A 27,766-nucleotide genomic window follows, 5' to 3' on the forward strand; every position below is an offset into this window, starting at 1 on the left:
GAGTTTCATCATTTCTGGAGTTTTTAAACTTAATAATAAAACTTTATAATAAATTCTGATAAAATTAAATAAAAATGATGCAAATGTAATTTATAGAATGTAAAATAAATAAATAAATGTTAAACTGCTTTGATTTAAAAAAAAAAAAAAAAAAAAAAAAAAAAAAAGTATGTTCATCCATCTTTAACCATAATTAATTTTATTTACAGATGTATTTATTGTTGTTTTCTCTTGTCATTTACTTCTTCAGCTCCATTCATTTCCAAAAAAAAAAAATAAAGCAGATTTTTTTGATCAGGCTGTTAAATGATGATGGAAAGTTTCTGTTTGCTTCAGTTTTCCGCTGAACACCTGCAGTAACTCGTGTTTTTATTTGCTTCCAGCGGCACTTTAATGCTTCAGTTGGATGGTTTTCCTACTGGAGACGGTGTTAAGGTAAAGCTCAGTGCTACAGTACAGCCTGCAGGAATTAATCTGCTGTTGTTTGAAAAGATCCTGTGACACAGCATCACGCAGCACCTGGTGTAACGCCCGACTGTGTGTGTGTGTGTGTGTGTGTGTGTGTGTGCGTGCGCAGGCTGATCGATCGGCTGGCAGACTGACTGGATCCATGATGGAATTACAGACGTTACAGGAGGCTCTGAAGGTGGAGATCCAGATCCATCAGGTACGCTGTGTTTCCAGGTCACCGGGTCAGTGGGGTTTCTGTCAGGTGTTTGTGTGAATCTGACCTGGAGACTGGACCTTCTGATGGGTCCTCAACCCCTCAGAGGCTGATGGAAAGCTGCAGATTCTGCTTCACCTGTGGGGAACTTCTGCTGGGGGCCACTGCAGCGACTGTAGAATAGTTTTTATTTTATTTATTTACTATTTTTTTTAAAAATTTCAATAAAATTAAATAATTAATGAATTAATTAAACATTATTTTTTTTAAACTTATTTAAATAATTTTTTTTAATAGTTTTTATTTAATTCGAGTGTTTACAATGGATCTTTACGGCAGCTTGGGCGGGCGCAGCCTTTGTTCTGAGGCCTCACAGTGATGGTCACAGTGGGTGTGAGAGAAGAAGAAGTCCCACCCTGGTCTGAAACGTTAGTGCATGACATCATTACGCTTTGGTTTGAGCATCCAGGGGCTAAAAAGCTTTCAGTTTGATGGGGCTCCACTGTGTAATCTCACCCATGTTCTGTGGGAGAAATGTTAAAAACATAGCGGCTAAAGGTCACAGGTCACTATTTCTGACGCAAGTTTTCATGTATTTTTTTTTTAAGTTACGTGCCAAAAACAGAAGATATAAGCAGAATTAGTAAACACACAGATGCTAAATGTTAGCCTTAATGCATTCTGCAGCCATAATAATTCCCAGGTTTTAGCTTAAAGAGAAGAAATTCAGCAGAAACAGGAGAAGAAGAACAGGTTGGAACAATAATCTGCCCGGGGACAGAACAAAGGATTTATCCATTATTCCATCAATTCATTGAGTAATTGGAAATACTTTTACAATCATAACTATTTAAAAGAGAAACATGCACATTATGAACCAATTTTCCCAATAACAGGACCATAGAGCAGCAGCTGTTAGCTTTCTAGCTAACATCCAGCTGTGCTAACATCTGTTAGCTTCTCTCCTGCTGTCTCCACGTTCATAAACTGTAATTTAATGCAGCTGAAATCCTAATAAAGCCTCTTATTTCCTGTTTTATTGTCTGTTATCAGACAGCACAGTGACTCAGAATAACAGCAGTTAACCAGCAGCCTGTGATGTTACAGAACAAACACGGTCTGATAAAATGAGCCGTTTTTTATTCTGGTTGTGACTCGGAATATTGGTTCACATTAGCAGCTTCCAGGCTGAGGCTGCTCTGATGGGCAGAGGCACATTCAGGACAACATGTGTGTGCTTGTGTCTGTCGGACCGAACAGCTGGAGAGTTTTTTTAATGTGTTTTGTGGTTATTCTGCTGTAAATTCAAACAGCTAGAACGGTGCACGATAACCCCACCTAACCCCCACCTTAACGCCAACTACCGCCATCGCATCAAAACAGTCAAAAAGACACAAACTAGACCCAGTAAAACGGCCACATCAGGCTGGTTGGATACAGTCCAGCAGGTATTTGAAATCTCAGGGTAACCTGTCATCAGTGTCATGTTATGTGTATACTTTTAAATATATAAAAGTATTGATTTTAGTTATTTATTATACATATTTAAAGTTATTGATTTTAGTTATTTAATATAAATATATAAATATATAAAGTTATTGATTTTAGTTATTTATTATACATATTTAAAGTTATTGATTTTAGTTATTTATATACATATTTAAAGTTGTTGATGTTAGTTATTTATTATAAATATATAAAGTTATTGATTTTAGTTATTTATAATACATATTTCAAGTTATTGGTTTGAGTTATTTATTATAAATATATAAAGTTATTGATTTTAGTTATTTAATATAAATATATAAAGTTATTAATTGTATTTATTTATTATAAATATATAAAGTTATTGATTTTAGTTATTTATTATACATATTTAAAGTTATTGATTTTAGTTATTTATATACATATTTAAAGTTGTTGATGTTAGTTATTTAATATAAATATATAAAGTTATTAATTGTATTTATTTATTATACATATATAAAGTTATTGATTTTAGATATTTATTATACATATTTAAAGTTGTTGATGTTAGTTATTTATTATAAATATATAAAGTTGTTGATGTTAGTTATTTATTATGAATATATAAAATTGTTGATGTTAGTTATTTATTATAAATATATATAAAGTTATTGATTTTAGTTCATCGACACAACTTTTTCACTTTTCTTTGGGTGATTTCAGAGTTTCATCATTTCTGGAGTTTTTAAACTTAATAATAAAACTTTATAATAAATTCTGATAAAATATTTTAATGCAGCTGAAATCCTAATAAAGCCTCTTATTTCCTGTTTTATTGTCTAAAAACAGTCAAAAAGACACAAACTAGACCCAGTAAAACAGCCACATCAGGCTGGTTGGATACAGTCCAGCAGGTATTTGAAATCTCAGGGTAACCTGTCATCAGTGTCATGTTATGTGTCATGTAATGTCTGAAGTTGGTGCTATTAAAGGGGACCTCCACCTGAGGGAGCACCCACCCCAATAGAATAAGCTTTTCAGGTTTGCAGGTAAGTATTCTAGAAGAGGTGAGCAGTTTATATAACTTCCATAATTCGGTGGTACCAGCTTGAAGTGATGATGTGTGTCCGTCAGAGGAGTTTCTGCTCTGATGAACCACTTCCAGGCTGTCACCACTAGGTGTCACTGCGACTTGTTTTTATCTCTGACTGTGCCCGTCTTTTTTCTTCTTCTGCAGAAACTGGTGGCTCAGATGAAGCAGGACCCTCAGGTAAAGCCGACAGATGTTCGCTTCACAGCGGCTCAAACCTCAGGAATCTGAATCTGTTTGAGTTTCAGATTCAGCTCAGAATTACGATTTTGCTTTTTCAGAACGCAGACCTGAAGAAGCAGCTCCACGAACTTCAAGCAAAGATCACGGCGCTGAGCGAGAAACAGGTACAGTAGTCCATCTTGAGTGTGAGAATTTAAAGGATCACTGTAGACTTACGGAGGTTTTAATCTCAAAGGCCTGGTTTCAAACCCAAAATATCAGTTTTATATAAAGTTAATAAGTGGAACAAACCAGTTCGAATGAAAAAGTTAAACATTTAAATATAAAAGTTCTAAGTCTCAATGATCAAAACTGAGAGAGACTGATAAATAAAATCAAAAGGGGAATAAATTAGAATTTCAGATCAATTTTCTGATAAATTAGTTTGATGAGTCAGAAAGTCTGTCGGCAGCCAATCAGAACGGAGAACTGAAAGCTTCCACAGCGAGCAGACGGCGGAGAAATGTAAACGTAAAGAAATGATCTGCAGGAAAAGGTCCAGTGGGCTCAGTTTGGTTCCAGCAGGCTGACGATACAAGGTGGGATTAGAGCAGTCTGCCATCCCCCAACAGGAATATCAGAGGATGGGTCGGGTTTCATTTTAGTTACATTTATTAACACATTTACATTTATTATTTATTTAGTAAGGTCTGTCCTTCAATAACAGTTTAAATCCAGTTTGACTCCAGTTTAAATCCAGTTTGACTCCAGTTTAAATCCAGTTTGACTCCAGTTTAAATCCAGTTTGACTCCGTTTAAATCCAGTTTGACTCCAGTTTGACTCATATACAGTATATATTTAAAAAGGATAAATAAAATAAATATATGTGTAATAACAATAATAACTATAGTAGTAATAATAATGATAATAAGGGTAAAATAGAATAAAGTAAGATAAATTAAAAGATAAAATAACAAAAAATTAAAATAAATAAATAAATGAATAATAATATTTATTATAATAATAATAATAATAAATAAAATAAAGTCAATAATAATAAGAATAGTTTGAAGAGGGAAAGGAGGGGGGGGTCATAACTACCAAGTTTTCAATTATTTTCAAAAATTAAACCCTTTAAATACTGGTTTATATGATGATTGGTTTATATATTTAATTTCTGTAAAAAAAAAACAACGCAAAAACTGCTATATTTATTATATATTGCTATATATTTTCAATATATAGAATGCAAAGTGGAATTGTTGAGCGGGATGCTGATGATGTAAATACTGTTTTAAGGTGGACGTGAGGATCTGTGATAGTTTTCTCCGTGCTGCATCACATCTGTGTGTCTTTGTGTTTTTTTTTTCTCCTACAGTTTTATTTTTAACCATGTTTTCTTTGCCCTCTGCTCTGCTCTCTGTGTGAAACACTGCTTTGAGATTAATGTGACTTGGAATAGAACTGCTGCAGGTTTTTTACGAAGTGAAACACATCTGTACACACCTGCAGATGGTCCAAGGTGTTGTCATTCTGAGGGCAGAGAATGAATGCATAGCAAAGAACATTGTTTATTGTTAAAAGGATCCCCATTAGCTGGTCTTCCTGGGGTCCACTAAACAAAAGAAACCACTTACAATGATAATGTAAAAGCACTGTAGACCTCATCAGAAATGATTCAGAATAATAATTGGGCATTCATTGCTACATTCATACTGTTCCCTGCTCAGATTTAAACGGAGCATTCTCAAACGCTACCTTAAAGATGTTTTGCTGTTCGGTTTCCGTATATGTTCAGTGGGCCGTTATTGACTCGATAAATAACTGTTTTCTTTACCGCATTCGATTTTGGACGCGATGACATCATCGGCTGACCCAGTAAAATCAGAATGAACCTGATCACGTCTGACAATTTGATTATGTAAGAAAGCGGGTTGAGAAGAAAAGACGGTGCTTCTGAAAGATGGACAGCCTGATGGTGTTTGTTCTGATGGTGTTTGTTCTGATGGTGCTGCTGATGGTGTTTGTTCTGATGGTGCTGCTGATGGTGTTTGTTCTGATGGTGTTTGTTCTGATGGTGCTGCTGATGGTGTTTGTTCTGATGGTGTTTGTTCTGATGGTGCTGCTGATGGTGTTTGTTCTGATGGTGTTTGTTCTGATGGTACTGCTGATGGTGTTTGTTCTGATGGTGCTGCTGATGGTGCTGCTGATGGTGTTTGTTCTGATGGTGTTTGTTCTGATGGTGCTGCTGATGGTGCTGCTGAAAGATGGACAGCCTGATGGTGTTTGTTCTGATGGTGCTGCTGATGGTGCTGCTGAAAGATGGACAGCCTGATGGTGTTTGTTCTGATGGTGCTGCTGATGGTGTTTGTTCTGATGGTGCTGCTGATGGTGTTTGTTCTGATGGTGTTTGTTCTGATGGTGCTGCTGATGGTGCTGCTGAAAGATGGACAGCCTGATGGTGTTTGTTCTGATGGTGCTGCTGATGGTGCTGCTGAAAGATGGACAGCCTGATGGTGTTTGTTCTGATGGTGCTGCTGATGGTGTTTATTCTGATGGTGCTGCTGATGGTGTTTGTTCTGATGGTGTTTGTTCTGATGGTGCTGCTGATGGTGTTTGTTCTGATGGTGCTTCTGAAAGATGGACAGCCTGATGGTGTTTGTTCTGATGGTGCTGCTGATGGTGCTGCTGAAAGATGGACAGCCTGATGGTGTTTGTTCTGATGGTGCTGCTGATGGTGCTGCTGAAAGATGGACAGCCTGATGGTGTTTGTTCTGATGGTGCTGCTGATGGTGTTTGTTCTGATGGTGCTGCTGATGGTGTTTGTTCTGATGGTGCTTCTGAAAGATGGACAGCCTGATGGTGTTTGTTCTGATGCTGCTGATGGTGCTGCTGAAAGATGGACAGCCTGATGGTGTTTGTTCTGATGGTGCTACTGATGGTGCTGCTGATGGTGTTTGTTCTGATGGTGTTTGTTCTGATGGTGCTGCTGATGGTGTTTGTTCTGATGGTGCTTCTGAGAGATGGACAGCCTGATGGTGTTTGTTCTGATGGTGTTTGTTCTGATGGTGCTGCTGATGGTGTTTGTTCTGATGGTGTTACTGATGGTGCTACTGATGGTGTTTGTTCTGATGGTGTTACTGATGGTGCTACTGATGGTGTTTGTTCTGATGGTGCTACTGATGGTGTTTGTACTGATGGTGTTTGTTCTGATGGTGCTGCTGATGGTGCTACTGACGGTGCTACTGATGGTGTTTGTTCTGATGGTGCTGCTGATGGTGTTTGTTCTGATGGTGCTACTTACGGTGCTACTGATGGTGTTTGTTCTGATGGTGCTACTGATGGTGCTGCTGATGGTGTTTGTTCTGATGGTGCTACTGATGGTGCTGCTGATGGTGTTTGTTCTGATGGTGCTACTGACAGTGCTACTGATGGTGCTACTGATGGTGTTTGTTCTGATGGTGCTGCTGATGGTGTTTGTTCTGATGGTGCTTGTTTTGATGGTGCTGCTGATGGTGCTACTGATGGTGTTTGTTCTGATGGGGCTGCTGATGGTGTTTGTTCTGGTGGTGCTACTGATGGTGTTTGTTTTGATGGTGTTTGTTCTGGTGGTGCTACTGATGGTGTTTGTTCTGATGGTGCTGCTGATGGTGTTTGTTCTGATGGTGCTACTGAGGGTGTTTGTTCTGATGGTGCTGCTGAAAGATGGACAGCCTGATGGTGTTTGTTCTGACGGTGCTACTGATGGTGTTTGTTCTGACGGTGCTACTGATGGTGCTACTGATGGTGTTTGTTCTGATGGTGCTGCTGATGGTGTTTGTTCTGGTGGTGCTACTGATGGTGTTTGTTCTGATGGTGCTACTGATGGTGCTGCTGATGGTGTTTGTTCTGATGGTGCTGCTGATGGTGCTACTGATGGTACTACTGATGGTGTTTGTTCTGGTGGTGCTACTGATGGTGTTTGTTTTGATGGTGTTTGTTCTGGTGGTGCTACTGATGGTGTTTGTTCTGATGGTGCTACTGATGGTGCTACTGATGGTGTTTGTTCTGACGGTGCTACTGATGGTGCTACTGATGGTGTTTGTTTTGATGGTGCTACTGATGGTGCTGCTGATGGTGCTACTGATGGTGTTTGTTTTGATGGTGCTACTGATGGTGTTTGTTCTGATGGTGCTGCTGACGGTGCCACTGATGGTGTTTGTTCTGATGATGCTACTGATGGTGCCACTGATGGTGTTTGTTCTGACAGTGCTACTGATGGTGCTACTGATGGTGTTTGTTCTGATGGTGCTGCTGATGGTGTTTGTTCTGATGGTGCTTGTTTTGATGGTGCTGCTGATGGTGCTACTGATGGTGTTTGTTCTGATGGTGCTGCTGATGGTGCTACTGATGGTGTTTGTTCTGATGGGGCTGCTGATGGTGTTTGTTCTGGTGGTGCTACTGATGGTGTTTGTTTTGATGGTGTTTGTTCTGGTGGTGCTACTGATGGTGTTCTGATGGTGCTGCTGATGGTGTTTGTTCTGATGGTGCTGCTGATGGTGCTACTGATGGTACTACTGATGGTGTTTGTTCTGGTGGTGCTACTGATGGTGTTTGTTTTGATGGTGTTTGTTCTGGTGGTGCTACTGATGGTGCTACTGATGGTGTTTGTTCTGACGGTGCTACTGATGGTGTTTGTTTTGATGGTGCTACTGATGGTGCTGCTGACGGTGCCACTGATGGTGTTTGTTCTGATGATGCTACTGATGGTGCCACTGATGGTGTTTGTTCTGGTGGTGCTACTGATGGTGTTTGTTTTGATGGTGTTTGTTCTGGTGGTGCTACTGATGGTGCTACTGATGGTGTTTGTTCTGATGGTGCTACTGATGGTGTTTGTTTTGATGGTGCTACTGATGGTGCTGCTGACGGTGCCACTGATGGTGTTTGTTCTGATGATGCTACTGATGGTGCCACTGATGGTGTTTGTTCTGATGGTGCTACTGATGGTGCTACTGATGGTGTTTGTTCTGATGGTGCTACTGATGGTGCTACTGATGGTGTTTGTTCTGATGATGCTACTGATGGTGTTTGTTCTGATGGTGCTACTGATGGTGTTTGTTCTGATGGTGCTACTGATGGTGTTTGTTCTGACGGTGCTACTGATGGTGCTACTGATGGTGTTTGTTTTGATGATGCTACTGATGGTGTTTGTTCTGATGGTGCTACTGATGGTGTTTGTTCTGATGATGCTACTGATGGTGTTTGTTCTGACGGTGCTACTGATGGTGCTACTGATGGTGCTGCTGATGGTGTTTGTTCTGATGATGCTACTGATGGTGCTGCTGATGGTGTTTGTTCTGACGGTGCTACTGATGGTGCTGCTGATGGTGTTTGTTCTGATGATGCTACTGATGGTGCTACTGATGGTGCTGCTGATGGTGTTTGTTCTGACGGTGCTGCTGATGGTGCTACTGATGGTGCTTGTTCTGATGATGCTAACCTGGCAGCTCTGTTCTGGGCAGTTTGGAATGTCGCCCTTTAGATGCGGAGGACCATGCAGGCACACAATAAATGTGGTTATAATGGAAAGAAACCTGATGACACCACGTGCTGAAGCTGCGTTTCAGCAACACTTTGTATCGTGTTCATGGTTGGAGGTTAAAGTAACTTCAGTTGTTCTCAGGAGCATCAGGACAGTCAGAGCCGCGTCTCTGGGTTCTGTTTTACTCTCCAGATGTTTAGCAGAGACGAGGCCGCCGGGTTCGGCCCTCTGCTCATACCGAAGCCCCTCCCACCTGAGCTGTGGGGGCGTGTCCTCATACCGTAGCCCCTCCCAACTGAGCTGTGGGGGGGTGTCCTCGTATCAAAGCCCCTCCCACCTGAGCTGGGGGTGCGTGTCCTCGTACCGTAGCCCCTCCCATCTAAGCTGGGGGGCATATCCTCATATCAAAGCCCCTCCCACCTGAGCTGTGGGGGCGTGTCCTCGTACCGTAGCCCCTCCCAACTGAGCTGTTGGGTGTGTGTCCTCGTATCAAAGCCCCTCCCACCTGAGCTCTGGGGGCGTGTCCTCGTGTCAAAGCCCCTCCCACCTTAGCTCTGGGGGCGTGTCCTCGTGTCGAAGCCCCTCCCACCTGAGCTCTGGGGGCGTGTCCTCGTGTCGAAGCCCCTCCCACTTGAGCTCTGGGGGCGTGTCCTCGTATCGAAGCCCCTCCCACCTGAGCTCTGGGGGCGTGTCCTCGTGTCAAAGCCCCTCCCACCTGAGCTCTGGGGGCGTGTCCTCGTGTCAAAGCCCCTCCCACCTGAGCTCTGGGGGCGTGTCCTCGTGTCAAAGCTCCTCCCACCTGAGCTTTGGGGGCGTGTCCTTGTATCAATGGGCGTTGAAGGTCTCCATGACAACATATTTGCTCTGAATAATGTGGGCTGATACGCCCCCTTTAAAAAGACTCAAAGACTCACCTGAGCATCGTCCTCCAGGATCTTAGACCCTCCTGATCACACGGAGGAGGAGAGCGGGGGCCCCCTTTGGGAAAATAAAAGCTCCTCAGGGGAACATATCAAAGCAACTTATAGAACGACCTTAAACCTTCAGTACCGAGCCGGTCCAAACTGTAAGTTCTACTGGAATTATACCAGTTTAAAGGAGGGTTCGGTGTGTTGGAGTCCCTGCTCTGACAGCAGCTGGTAGCTGGTTCCAACGTCATGGAACCGCCAGTGAGAACAGTCTGGACTCAGACGCCTTGTTGTAGGGATGGCAGAACCAGAACCAGAACCAGAGGAGGTTCCTGAGAGGAACTCGGAGGTCCAGAAGGAGCATCTGCCTGTGTGACTGAGTTTAACCCAGAGGTCTCTCTGTAGGGTTCGGAGCTGATTCAGGCGGCCATGGGGGGTCCACGGGGAGAGGAGGGTCACGTGACCTTCCTGGTTGCCGTAACAGCAGACGCCCTGCTGGGTTCTGGACCATCTGTAGGGGTTCTGTAGCAGCAGCTGGTGTCGGACTGAGTCAGATACGACCTGATGTTGGTCATCAGTTAATGGAGCTGAAACACGGAGCAGCTTTATTAAAGCCTGTTTACATATGATCAAATCAAATCAAATTTATTTGTAGCTCACTTCATGTCCAAAACAATTCAAAGTGCTTCTCATAAAATAAAAGCATTGCAGCAGGGAGTGGAAGAAGCATTAAAAATACATAAAAGAACATAAAGAGAAACAAATAAAATCATTTAAATGAATTTAAAAACAAGCAACAGTCCAGATAAGCTCAAAGATATCGTGCAGATTTCATGCATAGACACATGAGAACAGAAATGTTTTTAACCTGGATTTAAAAATGTCTCCATTTGGTGAAAGTTTAATCTCCACTGGCAGTTTGTTCCACTTGTTTGCAGCATAACAGCTAAATGCTGCTTCTCCATGTTTAGTCTGGACTCTGGACTGGACCAGCTGACCTGAGTCCTTGGATCTCAGAGCTCTGCTGGCTTTATATTCTCTGAACAGATCACAGATTGTAAACCATCAGCAGGCTTTTAAAATCTATTCTGTGACTGACTGGAAGCCAGAGTAAATTAATGATGTTTGATCATCGGGCTCAGACAGAACCAACAGAACCCAGCACCGTCTGGTGGGATAAAATCTGATCTTACAAACATTTTAATGTACTTTTTTTTTAATCTTTGAGGGGTGAAATGAGGCTTTTTGAGGATTTATGGCGCCAATATGAGACGTGTGAAAATGGGCCGACGGCGCCGAGGTCGCACCGTGAACGTGTGGTTTGGGTGAAACGGTCCTTGAAAAGAGCAGCCTGGCCCCTCAGCAGCTGTCGGCAGATAAAAACGTGCAGGTCACACCGCTCCCTGACGGCAGCGCCGCGCTCGCCGCTCCGCTTCGCCTCTCTGAGCCACTGCATTAAGTTGCTGCCTGAGAGTCGGGGGTTGCTAAGCAACAGATGGGCTTTGTCCTCTGATTGTGAATGTAGGCATCAGTGTGTGCGTGACCTTCAGCCTCCACCACGTTACAGTGCGCATTCTTTTTCTTCTTCTTCCTCTTTTTATCTTCTTTGTCTTATCTTCTGCTTTTCTTCTTCTTCCTTTTTTATTTTATCTTCTGCTTTGTCCTCCTCTTCTGCTTTTCTTCTTCTTCTTCCTTTATCTTCTCCTCTTCTTTGTCCTCTTCTGCTTCTCTTATTCTTCTTCATCCTCTTTTCTGCTTTTCTTCTTCTTCCTCTTTTTTCTTCTTCTCTTCTTCTTCATCTCCTTCTGATTTTCTTCTTCTTCCTCTTTTTTCTTCTTCTCTTCTCTTCTTCTTCATCTCCTTCTGATTTTCTTCTTCCTCTTTTTTCTTCTTTGTCTTCTCTTCTTCTTCATCTCCTTCTGATTTTCTTCTTCTTCCTCTTTTTTTCTTCTTCTCTTCTTCTTCATCTTCTGATTTTCTTCTTCTTCCTCTTTTTTCTTCTTCGTCTTCTCTTCTTAATCTCCTCCTGTCCTGCTTCTCTTCTTCTTCATCTCCTTTTCTGCTTTTCTTCTTCTTCCTCTTTTTTTCTTCTTCTCTTCTTCTTCATCTCCTCCTGTCCTGCTTCTCTTCTTCTTCATCTCCTCTTCTCATCGGGCTCATAATGAGGTGCGGCAGCAGCCAGTCGGAGGTCAGGTTTTATGGTGCCGCACGCTCAGGATTTAAAAGTCAAACAGCAGAAAACACTGAATAAATAGTTCAGAGTTGAACTCCGCTGCTCGGTTTCAGATGAAAATATCTCCACATAATGCCTGTTAATAAGCACAATGATCAGATATTCCAGTCTTAGAATAAAATTGCAGAGATGTGTTGAAAGGAGTCAAATTCAATAATACATATTGTACACAAATATGTGCTGAAATATGGAAGAAGAGGAGCCGAAGTTTGGCTGCTTTGCTTTCATCCGTTACTGTGTCTGCTCATGAGTTTGGGATTAATTCATCCTGAGTCCCAGAACTAAATCTGTTCCCAACATGTTGGAGAATCGGCTTTAAAATGCAAAAAGCAGGAAAAAATGTGTGTGAATTAGCTTCAGCTGTCTCAGAAACGAACATGGAGCATTGTGTTGTAAACATGTTGAGGTGAAACTGTCCTTTTATCATCATTTACTACAAAATAAAATAATAATTTCTCTTTTTTATTATCATTGTTGTGAATCAGTGACATCGGCAGCTCCTGCAGGATTCTGAAATCGTGACTTTTTTTTTATTCTCAGAAAAAGGTGGTGGAGCAGCTGAGGAAGGAGCTGCTGGTGAAGCAGGAGCCAGAGGCCAAGTTGCAGCTGCAGGTCCAAACTCCTCCAGCAGGGGGCGACATCAAGCCGGCCAACCTGCTGCAGAGCCAGCACTTACCTGGAGGACTGCAGCAGGTGGGAGACGCCACACTCCGTCACGCTCCATCACGCTCCGTCACACAAGCTCTGAGATGACCAAAAAGGACAGAAAACACACTAAAGCCACAGAGATCTCCTCGTGATTTACACAGAAACCACCTGTTTTAAATCAGAACATGATCAAATCAAATCACAATTAAATCAAATCAAATTTATTTGTAGCACATTTCATGTACAAAACAATTCAAAGTGCTTCACATAAAATAAAAGCATTGCAGCAGGGAGTGGAAGAAGCATTAAAAATACATAAAAGAATATAAAGAGAAACAAATAAAATAATTGAAATGAATTTAAAAACAAGCAACAGTCCAGATAAGTTCAAAGATATCGTGCAGATTTCATGCATAGACACATGAGAACAGAAATGTCTATAACCTGGATTTAAAAATGTCTCCATTTGGTGAAAGTTTAATCTCCACTGGCAGTTTGTTCCACTTGTTTGCAATTTACCAACGCTGACCCTCTTCTCTTTGCTACCAAACAGAATGATCTCAGTTTTGTCTTCATTTAATTGTAGAAAATTCTCTCTCATCCAGGTGTTTACTTCCTCCAGACACTGACACAGTACGTCTGCTGGGCTGCAGTCGTGACAGAGACACATAAAGTTGTGTATCGTCTGCATAACTGTGATAATTGATCTTAAAATTCTGCAATATCTGACCCAAAGGGAGCATATACAAGTTAAACAGAAGAGGTCCAAGAATTGACCCCTGGGGGACTCCACAAGTCATGGCCACTCGCTCAGATTCATAGCTGCCAATTGTAACAAAATAACTCCGGCCTTCTAGGACCTGATGATGAATATTTAAATCAGTTATTAAAGATATTTAAATATTAAGAGCTTTGATCTTCAGTTTGAGTAATTACTGAAGAAACTAAGCTTGTTGTTGCTGCTCCTTAAAGTGACGAACAGACGTCTTCAGCTCTGGAAAACAAAAGTTATGGTTAAAAATGGATGAATGGCTACTTTAAATGCTTTAAATACCTATACCTTTAAAGGTATCATCCACAGTGTTACGTTTCCACTGGACCCAGATTATTGTCTTCTCGGGAACGTTACTAATTGTAATCTTGAGACAAATTATGCAAATAAACTTACAGAAATCCTTTTGACAGCTGCTAAGAAATACATTGCGATAAAATGGAAATCATTAATTTAATTAATTAATAGCAGTACGCCCCGAGAGAAAATGGCTTATTTGATGCAAAAAAGAAGTAAGACTTTTTATAAAATATGGCAAATATTTTTAATAGGGCTGGGCGAGTTAACTCATTATTATGGAGTTAATATTTTATCGCGCATTAACGCAGGTTTTATTATTGTAAAAGTCTGTTTAATGCATCACATTCACACAGTTACAGCAAACACCATGAAGCATGGAGAAATAAAATAAAAATAAACTAGCAGGAAACATGTGAAGCTAACGTAGCTAACCGGCGCTACTTCCTGTTTTACTTGTTTCAACATAAAAGCACGTATTTCAAAATAAATTTAAAAAAAAAATATCACTTAAAGGCAAAACGCACAACTGATAGCAGCAAGTCATTCAAGGAAACAGACAGTGGAGCGAGGCTTCTACATAAAAACTACAGAAAGATGCTGATGTTAAAAGTGTGTTTGCACAACACATGTTATGGCACTTTCATTCATATGGCAGCACATTTAAAATAAAACTAAATGCTAAATTGCCCAGCCCTAATTTTTAACTTAAGTGGGAAATCTACCAGCACATCAGATGGACTGATTTCCCTGTTCTGGAGCTGGCTCGGTTTGATCTAAAGGCAGTGATGCTACCATTCATCTCCCTGTATTTTTGATAATTGCATAACGTATTTTATTTTATTTTATTTGTTACTATTATTTTCTGTATTATTATGTGAATTTTGACTTTTTTTCTTGATTTGGTTTTGTTTTGTTTTGTCAGTTTGTTATAAAAGAGCTCATAAAATATATAAAAAAAGGGAAATGAATAAATAAATAGATCAATAATTCAGCGTAAAGGGAATTAATGCAGAAATTAATTAAAAATAAAAAAATAAGAATAATAAAAAGCAACATCAACAAAAGTTTCAAATTAAAGCAGAAAAAAAGATTTTTTTTCACATGTTAAATAATTTTGCATAGAAAAAAAAATTAACACATTTTGTTCTTATTTTTGTGACGAGTCTCTCTGTAAAACACAGAAAAACATAACGAACGATTAAAAGATGATAAAATCATCGAATCTAAAGCTGAGAATGGGTTAAATTCTCCCCGAGCAGACGCTGACGGTCACGCCGGTCCTCACCACGAAGACTCTACCTCTGGTGCTGAAAGCTGCCGCCACGCCCGCCCTGCCCGGCTGCGTCCTGCCCCAACGCCCGCCCACCGTCGCCATGGTAACCACAGCTATCGCCAAACCCGACTCGCAGAACGCCCCCATCAACCTGCAGGTGGCCAGCAAGCTAACCAATCAGAGCTTGGAGCCCGTGAGGCTGGTGTCCAAGAACGCCGTGGTGGTAAGATTTTCCTGTTCGCCGCCGCCGCCCTCTGACCCGACTCATTGAGCAGTTTGTGTCGAGACCCGCAGAGCCGGGGAAAGCTGCTGATTGTATACTGTTGTCTGCTGACCTGTGAGCGTTTAGGCCGCCCTCAAGGGCGTTTAGACCGCCCTCAGCGGCTTTTAGACCGCCCTCAGAGGCTTTTAGACCGCCCTCAGCGGCTTTTAGACCGCCTCAGAGGCTTTTAGACCGCCCTCAGAGGCTTTTAGACCGCCCTCAGAGGCTTTTAGACCGCCCTCAGCGGCTTTTAGACCGCCCTCAGAGGCTTTTAGACCGCCCTCAAGGGCGTTTAGACCGCCCTCAGAGGCTTTTAGACCGCCCTCAGAGGCTTTTAGACCGCCCTCAAGGGCGTTTAGACCGCCCTCAGAGGCTCTTAGACCGCCCTCAGAGGTGTTTAGACCGCCCTCAAGGGCGTTTAGACCGCCCTCAGAGGCGTTTAGACCGCCCTCAGAGGCTTTTAGACTGCCCTCAAGGGCGTTTAGACCGCCCTCAGAGGTGTTTAGACCGCCCTCAAGGACGTTTAGACCGCCCTCAGAGGCTCTTAGACCGCCCTCAGAGGCTCTTAGACCGTCCTCTGAGGCTCTTAGACCGCCCTCAGAGGCGTTTAGACCGCCCTCAGAGGCTATTAGACCGCCCTCAGAGGCTTTTAGACCGCCCTTAAGGGCGTTTAGACCGCCCTCAGAGGCTCTTAGACCGCCCTCAGAGGCTTTTAGACCGCCCTCAGAGGCGTTTAGACCGCCCTCAGAGGCTTTTAGACCGCCCTCAAGGGCGTTTAGACCGCCCTCAGAGGCTTTTAGACCGCCCTCAGAGGCTTTTAGACCGCCCTCAAGGGCGTTTAGACCGCCCTCAGAGGCTCTTAGACCGCCCTCAAGGGCGTTTAGACCGCCCTCAGAGGCTCTTAGACCGCCCTCAGAGGTGTTTAGACCGCCCTCAAGGGCGTTTAGACCGCCCTCAGAGGCTTTTAGACCGCCCTCAGAGGCTTTTAGACTGCCCTCAAGGGCGTTTAGACCGCCCTCAGAGGTGTTTAGACCGCCCTCAAGGACGTTTAGACCGCCCTCAGAGGCTCTTAGACCGCCCTCAGAGGCTCTTAGACCGTCCTCTGAGGCTCTTAGACCGCCCTCAGAGGCGTTTAGACCGCCCTCAGAGGCTATTAGACCGCCCTCAGAGGCTTTTAGACCGCCCTTAAGGGCGTTTAGACCGCCCTCAGAGGCTCTTAGACCGCCCTCAGAGGCTTTTAGACCGCCCTCAGAGGCGTTTAGACCGCCCTCAGAGGCTATTAGACCGCCCTCAGAGGCGTTTAGACCGCCCTCAGAGACGTTTAGACCGCCCTCAGAGGCGTTTAGACTGCCGCAAAGTGTCGAGAAAGTGCTCGAGCGGGCTGCGGTGTGAGTGGTGGCCTGATGACATCAGAAGCTGTGATGTCACCAGTCAAACAGTCACCTGAATCCACTCAGCGTCTCAGATCCAAACAGGAGGTCACGGTGCTCCACTGAGACGTAGTTTCTGCTTCACCTACTGATGGCGACTCAAACGCAGAGCCAGAGGTTGATTGTTTATCGGCTCATATTTTAGATCGGCGAGAACCTTCCAGAAGCCGAAGATCTTCTGCGTCCTTATGAGACTGATCCGGTTTAGACCTTCAGATACAAACAGCGGAAACCAGAAGTTTCCTCCTCAGCGTCCATCATTAGATCAGTGCAAACTCTTTCTGGTTCAGGTCCGTTTGAATCTCCGTCACGTTGGTCAGAATAAAGAGAGATGACCTAAGATGGTCTGAAATGTAACTGAACTCGGGCCAGACGTTTTGGGTTTCCTTCCACCACCTTCTAACGATAGTTTGCTGCAGTTTTGGCCCGTTCCTCCGGACAGAACCGGTGGAAATGGCCTTTCTCGCTCGTCTTTGGGGTTTTCGTCCATCTGGAAGACTTTCTGGCTGATGTTTCCAGATGTTGCTTCAGTATAGCCACATCATTTTTCTTTTTCCATGATGCCATCTGTTCTGCGAGGCGCACCGGTCCCTCCTGCAGCAGAGCAGCCCTCCCCCAGCATGACGCTGCCACCCCCGTGCTTCTCAGTTGGGATGGTGTTCTGAGGCCTGCGGCTTCCTCCTTTTTCCTCCAAAGATCCGAACAGTTTCAGCTCCATCACACCACAGGACACGTCTTCTCCTGTCAGCTCATGTTTCTTGTGGATAATCTCTCTATCTGAGCAGTTTACCTCTAAGTTGCCCCCCCCCCCCCCACGGTGCTTATTAGGGACCTTCAGGCATCTGGAAACAGCATCTAAATTTGAACCAGACTCGGGCTGTGTTCGAAACCGCATACTACATACTTCCATACTGCATACTCATCGATCAGTCAGTATGCAGAGCATTTACCCACAATGCATTTTGCTCTTGCCCGAGCCGAAATCAGCCGGCCTGAAGCTGATTTCTCTTAAGCTCTAAACTCTGTAAACTTTAGCAACATTTGAAACATTTTCAGGTGAGAAAGTAGTCGTTTAGATCCCCAACGTGTTGAAAACCTGACAAAATACCGGCTATTTACAATTTTGTTCACACGAATTCGGCGCTACTAAAGCTAGCCACAGTGAGCAACGCACTTCCGGTTATTTTCACAAAATAAAATACCCGTTGCCTTTTATCATAGGGAAAGCCATTACCATACAATTGGTGCTTTTGTTTTGAAAACAGGAAGTGAACCTACCCTCGTTGTAGCTAGCTTGAAACTGCCGTTTTGACAGGAAATGACGATCGGCGACGTCACGTTACGTTGCATCTTGGGTAGTTTGAGTATGAGTAGTAACCTCATGATGCATACCCAACATTTAAGAGAATCTAGTATGCATCCGGGAACTTCTGCTTACTCAAACTCGCATACTAACTCAAACAGTTAGTATGAGAAGTATGCGTTTTCGAACACAGCCTCGATGTCTGGGCTCATTTCTCTGGACCCCCCCCCCCCCCCCCCACGCTGTTACTGTTAATCATCTGGAGTTTTCTGTTTCCATAATAAACTTAGTGAATGCACATTTTTTGACTTTGATAAAAATGATTTCTGTTTATTCTGGCTTTGAACGAATTTAAGAAACGTTTGATCCCGACCGACCCGAACCAGTAAAGCTGATTTGATGATCCACAGCGAGATGGTTCCAGCTGTACCCAGCCTGTGTTGTTGTGTACCTGGGTTAGGGGTAGAACTGCAGGTGTGAGCCGGCAGCAGTGGACGTGTCGGTCAGACGTCAGCAGACATGTCAGTGGTTGTGCCGGCAGATCCACAGATCCACAATCTGCTGTGGTTTTGTCTCAGGTGCAGGCCACCACCACCTCCGCCCAGCCAATCAAAGTTCCTCAGTTTGTCCCTCCTCCTAGACTGACGCCTCGGCCCACCTTTCAGCCACAGGTGCGTCTCTGTAAGACCCGCCTCCCAACCCTAACCCCCCTTCCCCTCAGATCAGTGTGTGTGGCCCCCACCTGAGGTGACGTGCTCACTCTCCAGCAGAGGGCAGCAGCGCACCAAAGCAAACACTCATGCCTTGCTCCATGGCACTAAAACATCGTTTGCTCTGTGCTGCCTCTTCTCATCTCTTCTCCTCTTGTTGTGCTTCTTTTGATTTTCCCGACCGACCCGTGAACAGGTTGTTTTTGAGGTTTCCTGCCTGAGTGTGTGCGAGCGTGCAGCTTTTTTCTGTGGTGAGAGCTTGTTTTCCTGCAGCTTTGTGTTTTTTTTTTTGTTTTTTTTTTTCTGGCTGTTGGTGTGTTTTAACCCTGTGAGTGCACAGCTGTTGCTGATGTTGGTGCTGAGTAACACATCTGGGAGCACGAAGCTAACCCGTTTCTGTCTGCTCGCTTCCACGGAGAAAAATGTCAAAGCAGAGAGGCCGAGGAGAAAAAAGGGTAAAAAGATGCTGAGTAGGAGAAGAATACTTCTTCCCCCCCCTGCTCCTCAGGTGGGATTAAAGGCACATTCCACACCAGCAGAGGAGGAATGTGCCTTTAAAGGGATAGTTCGCCTCTTTTGACATGAAGCTGTATGACATCCCATATCAGCAACATCATTTCTGAACATCTTCTTACCCCCTGCTGCGTCCTGTGAGCAGAGTTCCAGCCTCGTTTTGGTGTTGATGAAGGTAGTCCGGCTAGTTGGCTGGGGTTTAAAAAATAAAGCGTCTTGCTTCTCAAAACAATATGCGTTCAACAGAGTAATACATTTGCATCACAAAATGGTTCTCCAGGAAAAAGTCAGACCTCACAATCGCTTGGCGCCTGTAACACCTCATCCTGACTGAACGCGAGCGAGCGATAAAGTGACTTTTCAATCAGCCTGTCCTCACAGGCAGCGAGCGATGTCGCTCCGTCCAGCGATCACGCCGTCCTCTTATAAAATCGCCCGCGCTGTCTCTATCTGAACGACATTTGGCGGCGGCGGCCCGTTCTCATTGGTTGAAATGAACACGCTGCTTCCTGTTGACAAGCTAGTTAGCAACAGGTTAGCATCACTCAGGGAATAACGGACGAGGAGAAGCCGATCTTTGCCGTGGAACAGCACCCGATGGTTTATGACCCCAAACACCCGAACCACAAAGATCTGAACCGAAGGGAGCCGGAGAACTCGCTGTTTCAGGTGAGAACTTTCTGAACCGATAGAATACCTCCCGACAAAATCGTCACGCTGCATATCAGGACGTCCTCGCCAAATTTTGTCGTCGTATCGCGTCAGTTTTGCTCGCTTTCAGTCAGGATGAGGCGTTACGGTGTTTGCTGCTCGGTCTGCACAGCAGGCAGTGATACGAAGGGAGAGAAAATAGGGCCAAGCGATTGTGAGGTCTGACTTTTTCCTGGAGAACCATTTTGTGATGCAAATGTATTACTCTTTTTGAACGCATGTTGTTCTGAGAAGCAAAACACTTTATTTTTTAAACCCCAGCCAACTAGCCGGAACTACTTTCGTCAACGCTCCCAGCTGAGTGAGGAATTTTGGCTCTGTCGCTTTCGCTTTATCCCTCTTACTCTCTTTTATTTTCACTTTTAATCTTAATTTGTTTTATATTGAATGATTAGTATCCCTTGTGTTGTATTTGTAGTTGTAGTGTTTATGATTATTTTTATTATGCCTACAGCACTCGACTGAGGTTGTTTTAAATGTGCTCTATAAATAAACTATGACTATGACTAACACCAAAACGAGGCTGGGACTCGGCTCACAGGACGCAGCAGGGGGTAAGAAGATGTTCATCAATGATGTTGATAAAATGGGATGTCATACAGCTTCATGTCAGAAGAGGCGAACTGTCCCTTTAATCACGTCTGAACTGAAATAATAAAAATTCTCCTCGTGGCCTGAGGCAGAGCTCTGAGGGGGTGTTACTCAGCCGGGCCCGGTGCTGTTTTCTGATCGCTTGTCTGTTATCAGCAGGTCAGACCAAAACTGGCCACGCCCACCAACGTTCCCATCGCCCCGGCCCCTCCCCCGCCCATGATGGCGGCCCCCCAGCTGCTGCAGAGGCCCGTCATGCTGGCCACCAAGCTGTCGACCTCGCTGCCCTCGGCGGCTCCCATCCACCAGGTGCGCATCGTCAACGGCCAGCCCTGCAGCAAGACCGGCGCCGCCCCCCTGACCGGCATCGTCATCACCACGCCCGTCTCCCCCGTGCCCACCCGTCTCGCCAGCCCCGCCCAGGCACCCAACAACCCCACCCCTGTTCCGGCTCCGCCTCCAGCCCCGCCCATCCAGATCAGCAGCCTGAGCACAGAGCCCAAGGTAAGACGGCAGGTGCAAACATTTCTTTATTCTGGCAGAAACACCAGAAATCTGATGTCTTCAAAGTAAAATCTTTGTATGACTGAAAACTTCTTCAATTTAAATCAAATAGATAAATAGAAGAGAGGAAGATTTTAGCAGGAAGTAACGTTAAGTTCAGCGTTAAGGTTTGAGTAACTCTGAGAAAGCGTCACCTCCGAGGTCCTTTGGCCACGTTTGGTCGGCGGTTTGGCCGCCTGGCCTCCGTCATACTTTTCTCTGTAATTCAATCATTTATTCAGAGCAGGTGAATAACGTCACCATCACCCAGCGCAGACAGAGCACAGGTGGCAACAAGATCCAGAGCTGTTTTCATTTATTAAACAGCAGCTGACACACATGAAACGATAAGTTTCCTGCACAGAACTTTATGAATTTATTAGTTATTGTCCAAAACTGAACTATTTATCTACATTTTTGGCCAATAAAACTGAACTTTTACTTGAGAAAATGACTTTCACCGACGATGAACGTTGGTGCTGCACAGCTAATCGAATTTTAATCAATTTAACGTAAAGAGCAGCAGAGAGCCGAGCAGAACCCAAAGAGCTGCAACCACAGCTGTTCTGAACCCATTTTCAGAAGTGGATTGGTACAGATGTGGTGTTTGTGGCAGCAGGGAGGTGAAGAGTTAAAGTCCAGTGTGTGCTGGAGGCAAAAACCAAATCCTGAAGATGTCATGTTTCAGGGTAAAAACATTTAAGGACATGAACCTGAACACATCGTCAGGATCCACAGAAAGCAGCTGTGATGTGTGTTTGTGCTGCAAATGTTAAAATTCAAGTGTGTGATGGTTGAATTGTGCCTGCAGCTCATGCTGAGTGCTGTTGACAGGCTCTTTGTCTCTATTATTAATGGTTTCATCAGTGAAACAAGGCAGCTCTCCAGCTGAAGTGTCCTCCAGCTTCACTCCAGAAAAAGGACAGATGTTGGCCGGTGGGATTGTTCCACTGTTCGTTGAACTGTTCACTGTTATGGACCCAAGATTTTTTCCTGTTGTGTCTCATCGGCAGCTGTTTGAAACATCATTTTCTTTATCTCGTCACTGTGTTTCATGTCTGAAATGTGAAAATATTATGTAATGAAGGTGGTGAGACTAGGCATGAAATAGCTCAACTTTTCCGAGGTAGAATGAACAGATTAGAGCTTTTAAATTGTTTACCTGGAGTTGAGGAGAAAACATTTTGTTCCTGTTTTTCCTTTGTGAGGCTGAATGAGAATTTTAAATAAGCAAGAATCATCTGATGTTGGTTCACGGAACACACCGGCTGTTTGAGGTCACGATGATTCACCTTTTCTTACAGAGCAGCCGTTGTTTCAGCTTTAAACACAGCAGCTTCTTGGATTATTGATTATTAACAGATCAATATTCCACAGCAGCTCTGACTGTTGTGTTCTCCAGAATAACGCTGCCTTCCTCTTCCTCTCAGCAGACTGTTAAATCAGGAGGAGCAGAGCAGAAGGTTGTCGTCAGCCTCCCCTCCTCCTCTACCCCTCCGCTGTCTCCACCCCCCAGACCCAAGAAGGAGGAGAACCCAGAAGTAAGACCCACGCAGGTTCGGGTTCTGCAGGAGTTTGGTTTGTGTTGGTTAAGGTGGTATTTTTACAAAGAAGTTCAAATCTTTCTTGTAAACTTGTCGTTTCTCTCTCAGAAACTGGCCTTCATGGTGTCTTTGGGCCTGGTAACACACGACCACCTGGAAGGTGAGTGTCGGTTTCAGTGGCTGCAGAGGCTGAAGCTGCTGCTGTTTCTGTTCTGAAACTCTGTCTTCGCTTACAGAGATCCAGAGCAAACGGCAGGAGAGGAAGAGGAGAACGACGGCCAACCCGGTGTACAGCGGAGCCGTGTTTGAGCCCGAGGTACGTCCACCTGTTCTGCTTTACTTTCAGTTTAAGAAAAAAACACCAATAATGTTTAGATTTTTGTCACAAACAGAAGATTTAGTTTTATTACTACAGTGGAAACCGCTTATAGTGGTCACGGATATAGTAATCAACCTCTTATATAGATCAAAAGGCTTGGGACAGAATCATTTCTATACAAATGCTATTTAAATAATTTATTTATAGTAATCAAGAAATCCGCTTATAATGTTCATTTTTGGCCATTTTATGAACGTAAACATGTGCAAAAATAATTTTAAAACTACGTGTAGCTATTTTATTTTTTACTCCCTTGATTCCTTTCTGCTCGTCTGCTTCTGCCTCGCTAGCCAACGTAACGAGTTGACACCGGGCAGCAAGCGCGCGAATCATGGCTGGAAAAAGGAAGTCATTTTCTCTGAATGAAAAACATAGTCTCCTCGAGGCGTATGACAAATTACCAAAAACGAGCCAACGAGATGCTGAGGCGAAGCTTGGCATTCCTCAGGTGCTTTTCCCGGGCGCCGTCGTTTTCTTTCTCCGTCGTTAGCATTCACGACTGTCTCTCGTTGCTTAATTAGACTACACAAGGTAGCCTGAGGAATGCCAAGCTTCGCCGCAGCACCTCGGCTTGCTGCCTGGTGTCAACTCGTTACGTTAGCTAGCGAGGCAGAAGCAGACGTCCAGAAAGGAATCAAGGGAGTAAAAAATAAAATAGCAAAAAAAGTAAAATAATAAAATTCGGTTTTAGTAATCAACCGCTTATAGTGTTCAAATTGGCTCTGGACCAACGTGATCACTATAAGCGGTTTCCACTGTATAGCTTCTGAACATTGTGGCCATGTTTGTAACCCTGCAGAAACACTGCAGAAACCCCACAGAAACCCTGCAGAAACCCCGCAGAAACCCCGCAGAAACCCTGCAGAAACACTGCAGAAACCCTGCAGAAACCATGCAGAAACCCTGCAGAAACCCTGCAGAAACCCTACAGAAACCCTACAGAAACACTGCAGAAACCCTACAGAAACACTGCAGAAACCCTACAGAAACACTGCAGAAACCCTACAGAAACCCTACAGAAACCCTGCAGAAACCCTGCAGAAACCCTACAGAAACACTGCAGAAACCCTACAGAAACCCCGCAGAAACCCCGCAGAAACCCTACAGAAACCCTACAGAAACCCTGCAGAAACCCTGCAGAAACCCTACAGAAACACAGCAGAAACCCTGCAGAAACCCCGCAGAAACCCTACAGAAACACTGCAGAAACCCTACAGAAACACTGCAGAAACCCTACAGAAACCCTGCAGAAACACTGCAGAAACCCTACAGAAACCCTGCAGAAACCCTACAGAAACCCCGCAGAAACCCTACAGAAACACTGCAGAAACCCTACAGAAACCCTACAGAAACCCCGCAGAAACCCTACAGAAACCCCGCAGAAACCCTACAGAAACACTGCAGAAACCCTACAGAAACCCTACAGAAACCCTACAGAAACACTGCAGAAACCCTGCAGAAACCCTGCAGAAACCCTACAGAAACCCTGCAGAAACCCTACAGAAACCCCGCAGAAACCCTACAGAAACACTGCAGAAACACTGCAGAAACCCTACAGAAACACTGCAGAAACCCTGCAGAAACCCCGCAGAAACCCTACAGAAACACTGCAGAAACCCTACAGAAACCCTACAGAAACACTGCAGAAACCCTACAGAAACACTACAGAAACCCTGCAGAAACCCTGCAGAAACCCTACAGAAACACAGCAGAAACCCTGCAGAAACCCCGCAGAAACCCTACAGAAACACTGCAGAAACCCTACAGAAACACTGCAGAAACCCTACAGAAACACTGCAGAAACACTGCAGAAACCCTACAGAAACACTGCAGAAACCCTGCAGAAACCCTGCAGAAACCCTACAGAAACCCTACAGAAACCCCGCAGAAACCCTACAGAAACACTGCAGAAACCCTACAGAAACCCTGCAGAAACCCTGCAGAAACACTGCAGAAACCCTACAGAAACCCCGCAGAAACCCCGCAGAAACACTGCAGAAACCCTACAGAAACCCAACAGAAACCCTACAGAAACCCCGCAGAAACCCTACAGAAACACTGCAGAAACCCCGCAGAAACCCCGCAGAAACACTGCAGAAACCCTACAGAAACCCTGCAGAAACCCTGCAGAAACACTGCAGAAACCCTACAGAAACACTGCAGAAACCCCGCAGAAACCCCGCAGAAACACTGCAGAAACCCTACAGAAACCCTGCAGAAACCCTACAGAAACCCCGCAGAAACCCTACAGAAACACTGCAGAAACCCTACAGAAACCCTACAGAAACCCCGCAGAAACCCTACAGAAACCCCGCAGAAACCCTACAGAAGCACTGCAGAAACCCTGCAGAAACACTGCAGAAACCCTACAGAAACCCCGCAGAAACCCTACAGAAACACTACAGAAACCCTACAGAAACACAGCAGAAACCCTACAGAAACCCCGCAGAAACCCTACAGAAACACTGCAGAAACACTGCAGAAACCCTACAGAAACCCTGCAGAAACCCTACAGAAACCCCGCAGAAACCCTACAGAAACACTGCAGAAACCCTGCAGAAACCCTACAGAAACACTGCAGAAACCCTACAGAAACCCCGCAGAAACCCTACAGAAACACTGCAGAAACACTGCAGAAACCCTACAGAAACCCTGCAGAAACCCTACAGAAACCCCGCAGAAACCCTACAGAAACACTGCAGAAACCCTGCAGAAACCCTACAGAAACACTGCAGAAACCCTACAGAAACCCCGCAGAAACCCTACAGAAACACTGCAGAAACCCTACAGAAACCCTGCAGAAACCCTACAGAAACACTGCAGAAACCCTACAGAAACACTGCAGAAACCCTACAGAAACACTGCAGAAACCCTACAGAAACCCTACAGAAACACTGCAGAAACCCTACAGAAACCCTGCAGAAACCCTACAGAAACACTGCAGAAACCCTGCAGAAACCCTACAGAAACACTGCAGAAACCCTGCAGAAACCCTACAGAAACCCTGCAGAAACCCTACAGAAACACTGCAGAAACCCTACAGAAACACTGCAGAAACCCTACAGAAACCCTACAGAAACCCCGCAGAAACCCTGAAGAAACACTGCAGAAACCCTGAAGAAACACTGCAGAAACCCTACAGAAACACTGCAGAAACCCTACAGAAACCCTACAGAAACACTGCAGAAACACTGCAGAAACTCTACAGAAACACTGCAGAAACCCTACAGAAACCCTACAGAAACACTGCAGAAACCCTACAGAAACACTGCAGAAACCCTACAGAAACCCTACAGAAACACTGCAGAAACCCTACAGAAACACTGCAGAAACCCTACAGAAACCCTACAGAAACCCTACAGAAACACTGCAGAAACCCTACAGAAACCCTACAGAAACACTGCAAAAACCCTACAGAAACACTGCAGAAACCCTACAGAAACCCTACTGAAACCCTACAGAAACCCCGCAGAAACCCCACAGAAACCCTACAGAAACACTGCAAAAACCCTACAGAAACACTGCAGAAACCCTACAGAAACCCCGCAGAAACCCCACAGAAACACTGCAGAAACCCTACAGAAACACTGCAGAAACCCTACAGAAACCCTACCGAAACACTGCAGAAACCCTACAGAAACCCTGCAGAAATCCAGCAGAAACCCTACAGAAACCCTGCAGAAACCCTACAGAAACCCTGCAGAAACCCTGCAGAAACCCTACAGAAACCCTACAGAAACACTGCAGAAACCCTACAGAAACCCTGCAGAAACCCAGCAGAAACCCTACAGAAACCCTGCAGAAACACTGCAGAAACACTGCAGAAACCCTACAGAAACACTGCAGAAACACTGCAGAAACCCTACAGAAACCATGCAGAAACCCTACAGAAACCATGCAGAAACCCTGCAGAAACACTGCAGAAACCCTACAGAAACCCTGCAGAAACCCTACAGAAACCCTGCAGAAACCCTACAGAAACACTGCAGAAACCCTACAGAAACCCCGCAGAAACCCTACAGAAACACTGCAGAAACCCTACAGAAACCCTGCAGAAACCCTACAGAAACACTGCAGAAACCCTACAGAAACCCTACAGAAACACTGCAGAAACCCTACAGAAACCCTACAGAAACCCTGCAGAAACCCTACAGAAACCCTACAGAAACACTGCAGAAACCCTACAGAAACCCTACAGAAACCCTGCAGAAACACTGCAGAAACCCTGCAGAAACCCTGCAGAAACCCTGCAGAAACCCTACAGAAACCCTGCAGAAACCCTACAGAAACCCTACAGAAACCCTGCAGAAACACTGCAGAAACCCTGCAGAAACCCTGCAGAAACCCTGCAGAAACCCTGCAGAAACCCTACAGAATCCCTGCAGAAACCCTACAGAAACACTGCAGAAACACTGCAGAAACCCTACAGAAACCCTGCAGAAACACTGCAGAAACCCTGCAGAAACCCTGCATGCTTCTTTTACATCCTTTGGCCAGTTATGTAAATATGTCCAGGCTGGACCTGCATAATTTTCTCTGTTTTGTCTCCACTTTGAGCCTGGAGGTTTGGGATGATTTAGGTGAAATTACAGCTCTTCTTTTTGTCACTTTTGTTTCAGAGGAAAAAGAGCGCAGTGAGTTACCTGAACAGCCCTCTACACCAGGGGACCAGGAAGAGAGGTCCGTATGAAACTCTGACCAGCAGGTCACAGTACAGACTGATTCAGAGTTCTGGCTCTGC

At 44.5% G+C, this 27,766-nt stretch overlaps 1 protein-coding gene across 1 annotated transcript in view; it reads left to right on the forward strand.

The window, feature by feature from the left end:
• The window catches only part of phf21ab (PHD finger protein 21Ab), a 46,137-nt gene that overhangs the window by 4,020 nt on the left and 14,351 nt on the right, over positions 1 to 27,766 (forward strand). The window contains exons 3-14 of the mRNA XM_075470736.1: positions 384 to 435; positions 578 to 667; positions 3,369 to 3,401; positions 3,503 to 3,568; positions 12,587 to 12,739; positions 15,026 to 15,262; positions 18,613 to 18,705; positions 20,719 to 21,063; positions 22,533 to 22,643; positions 22,755 to 22,806; positions 22,883 to 22,962; positions 27,645 to 27,705. Of these exons, the coding sequence (XP_075326851.1) occupies positions 394 to 435; positions 578 to 667; positions 3,369 to 3,401; positions 3,503 to 3,568; positions 12,587 to 12,739; positions 15,026 to 15,262; positions 18,613 to 18,705; positions 20,719 to 21,063; positions 22,533 to 22,643; positions 22,755 to 22,806; positions 22,883 to 22,962; positions 27,645 to 27,705 (1,363 nt within the window). The 5' untranslated portion in view covers positions 384 to 393. The remainder of the gene's footprint in view (positions 1 to 383; positions 436 to 577; positions 668 to 3,368; positions 3,402 to 3,502; positions 3,569 to 12,586; positions 12,740 to 15,025; positions 15,263 to 18,612; positions 18,706 to 20,718; positions 21,064 to 22,532; positions 22,644 to 22,754; positions 22,807 to 22,882; positions 22,963 to 27,644; positions 27,706 to 27,766) is intronic.

The sequence above is a fragment of the Odontesthes bonariensis genome, chromosome 7 (assembly GCF_027942865.1).
Source record: "Odontesthes bonariensis isolate fOdoBon6 chromosome 7, fOdoBon6.hap1, whole genome shotgun sequence".
NCBI classification, from domain to species: Eukaryota; Metazoa; Chordata; class Actinopteri; order Atheriniformes; family Atherinopsidae; genus Odontesthes; species Odontesthes bonariensis.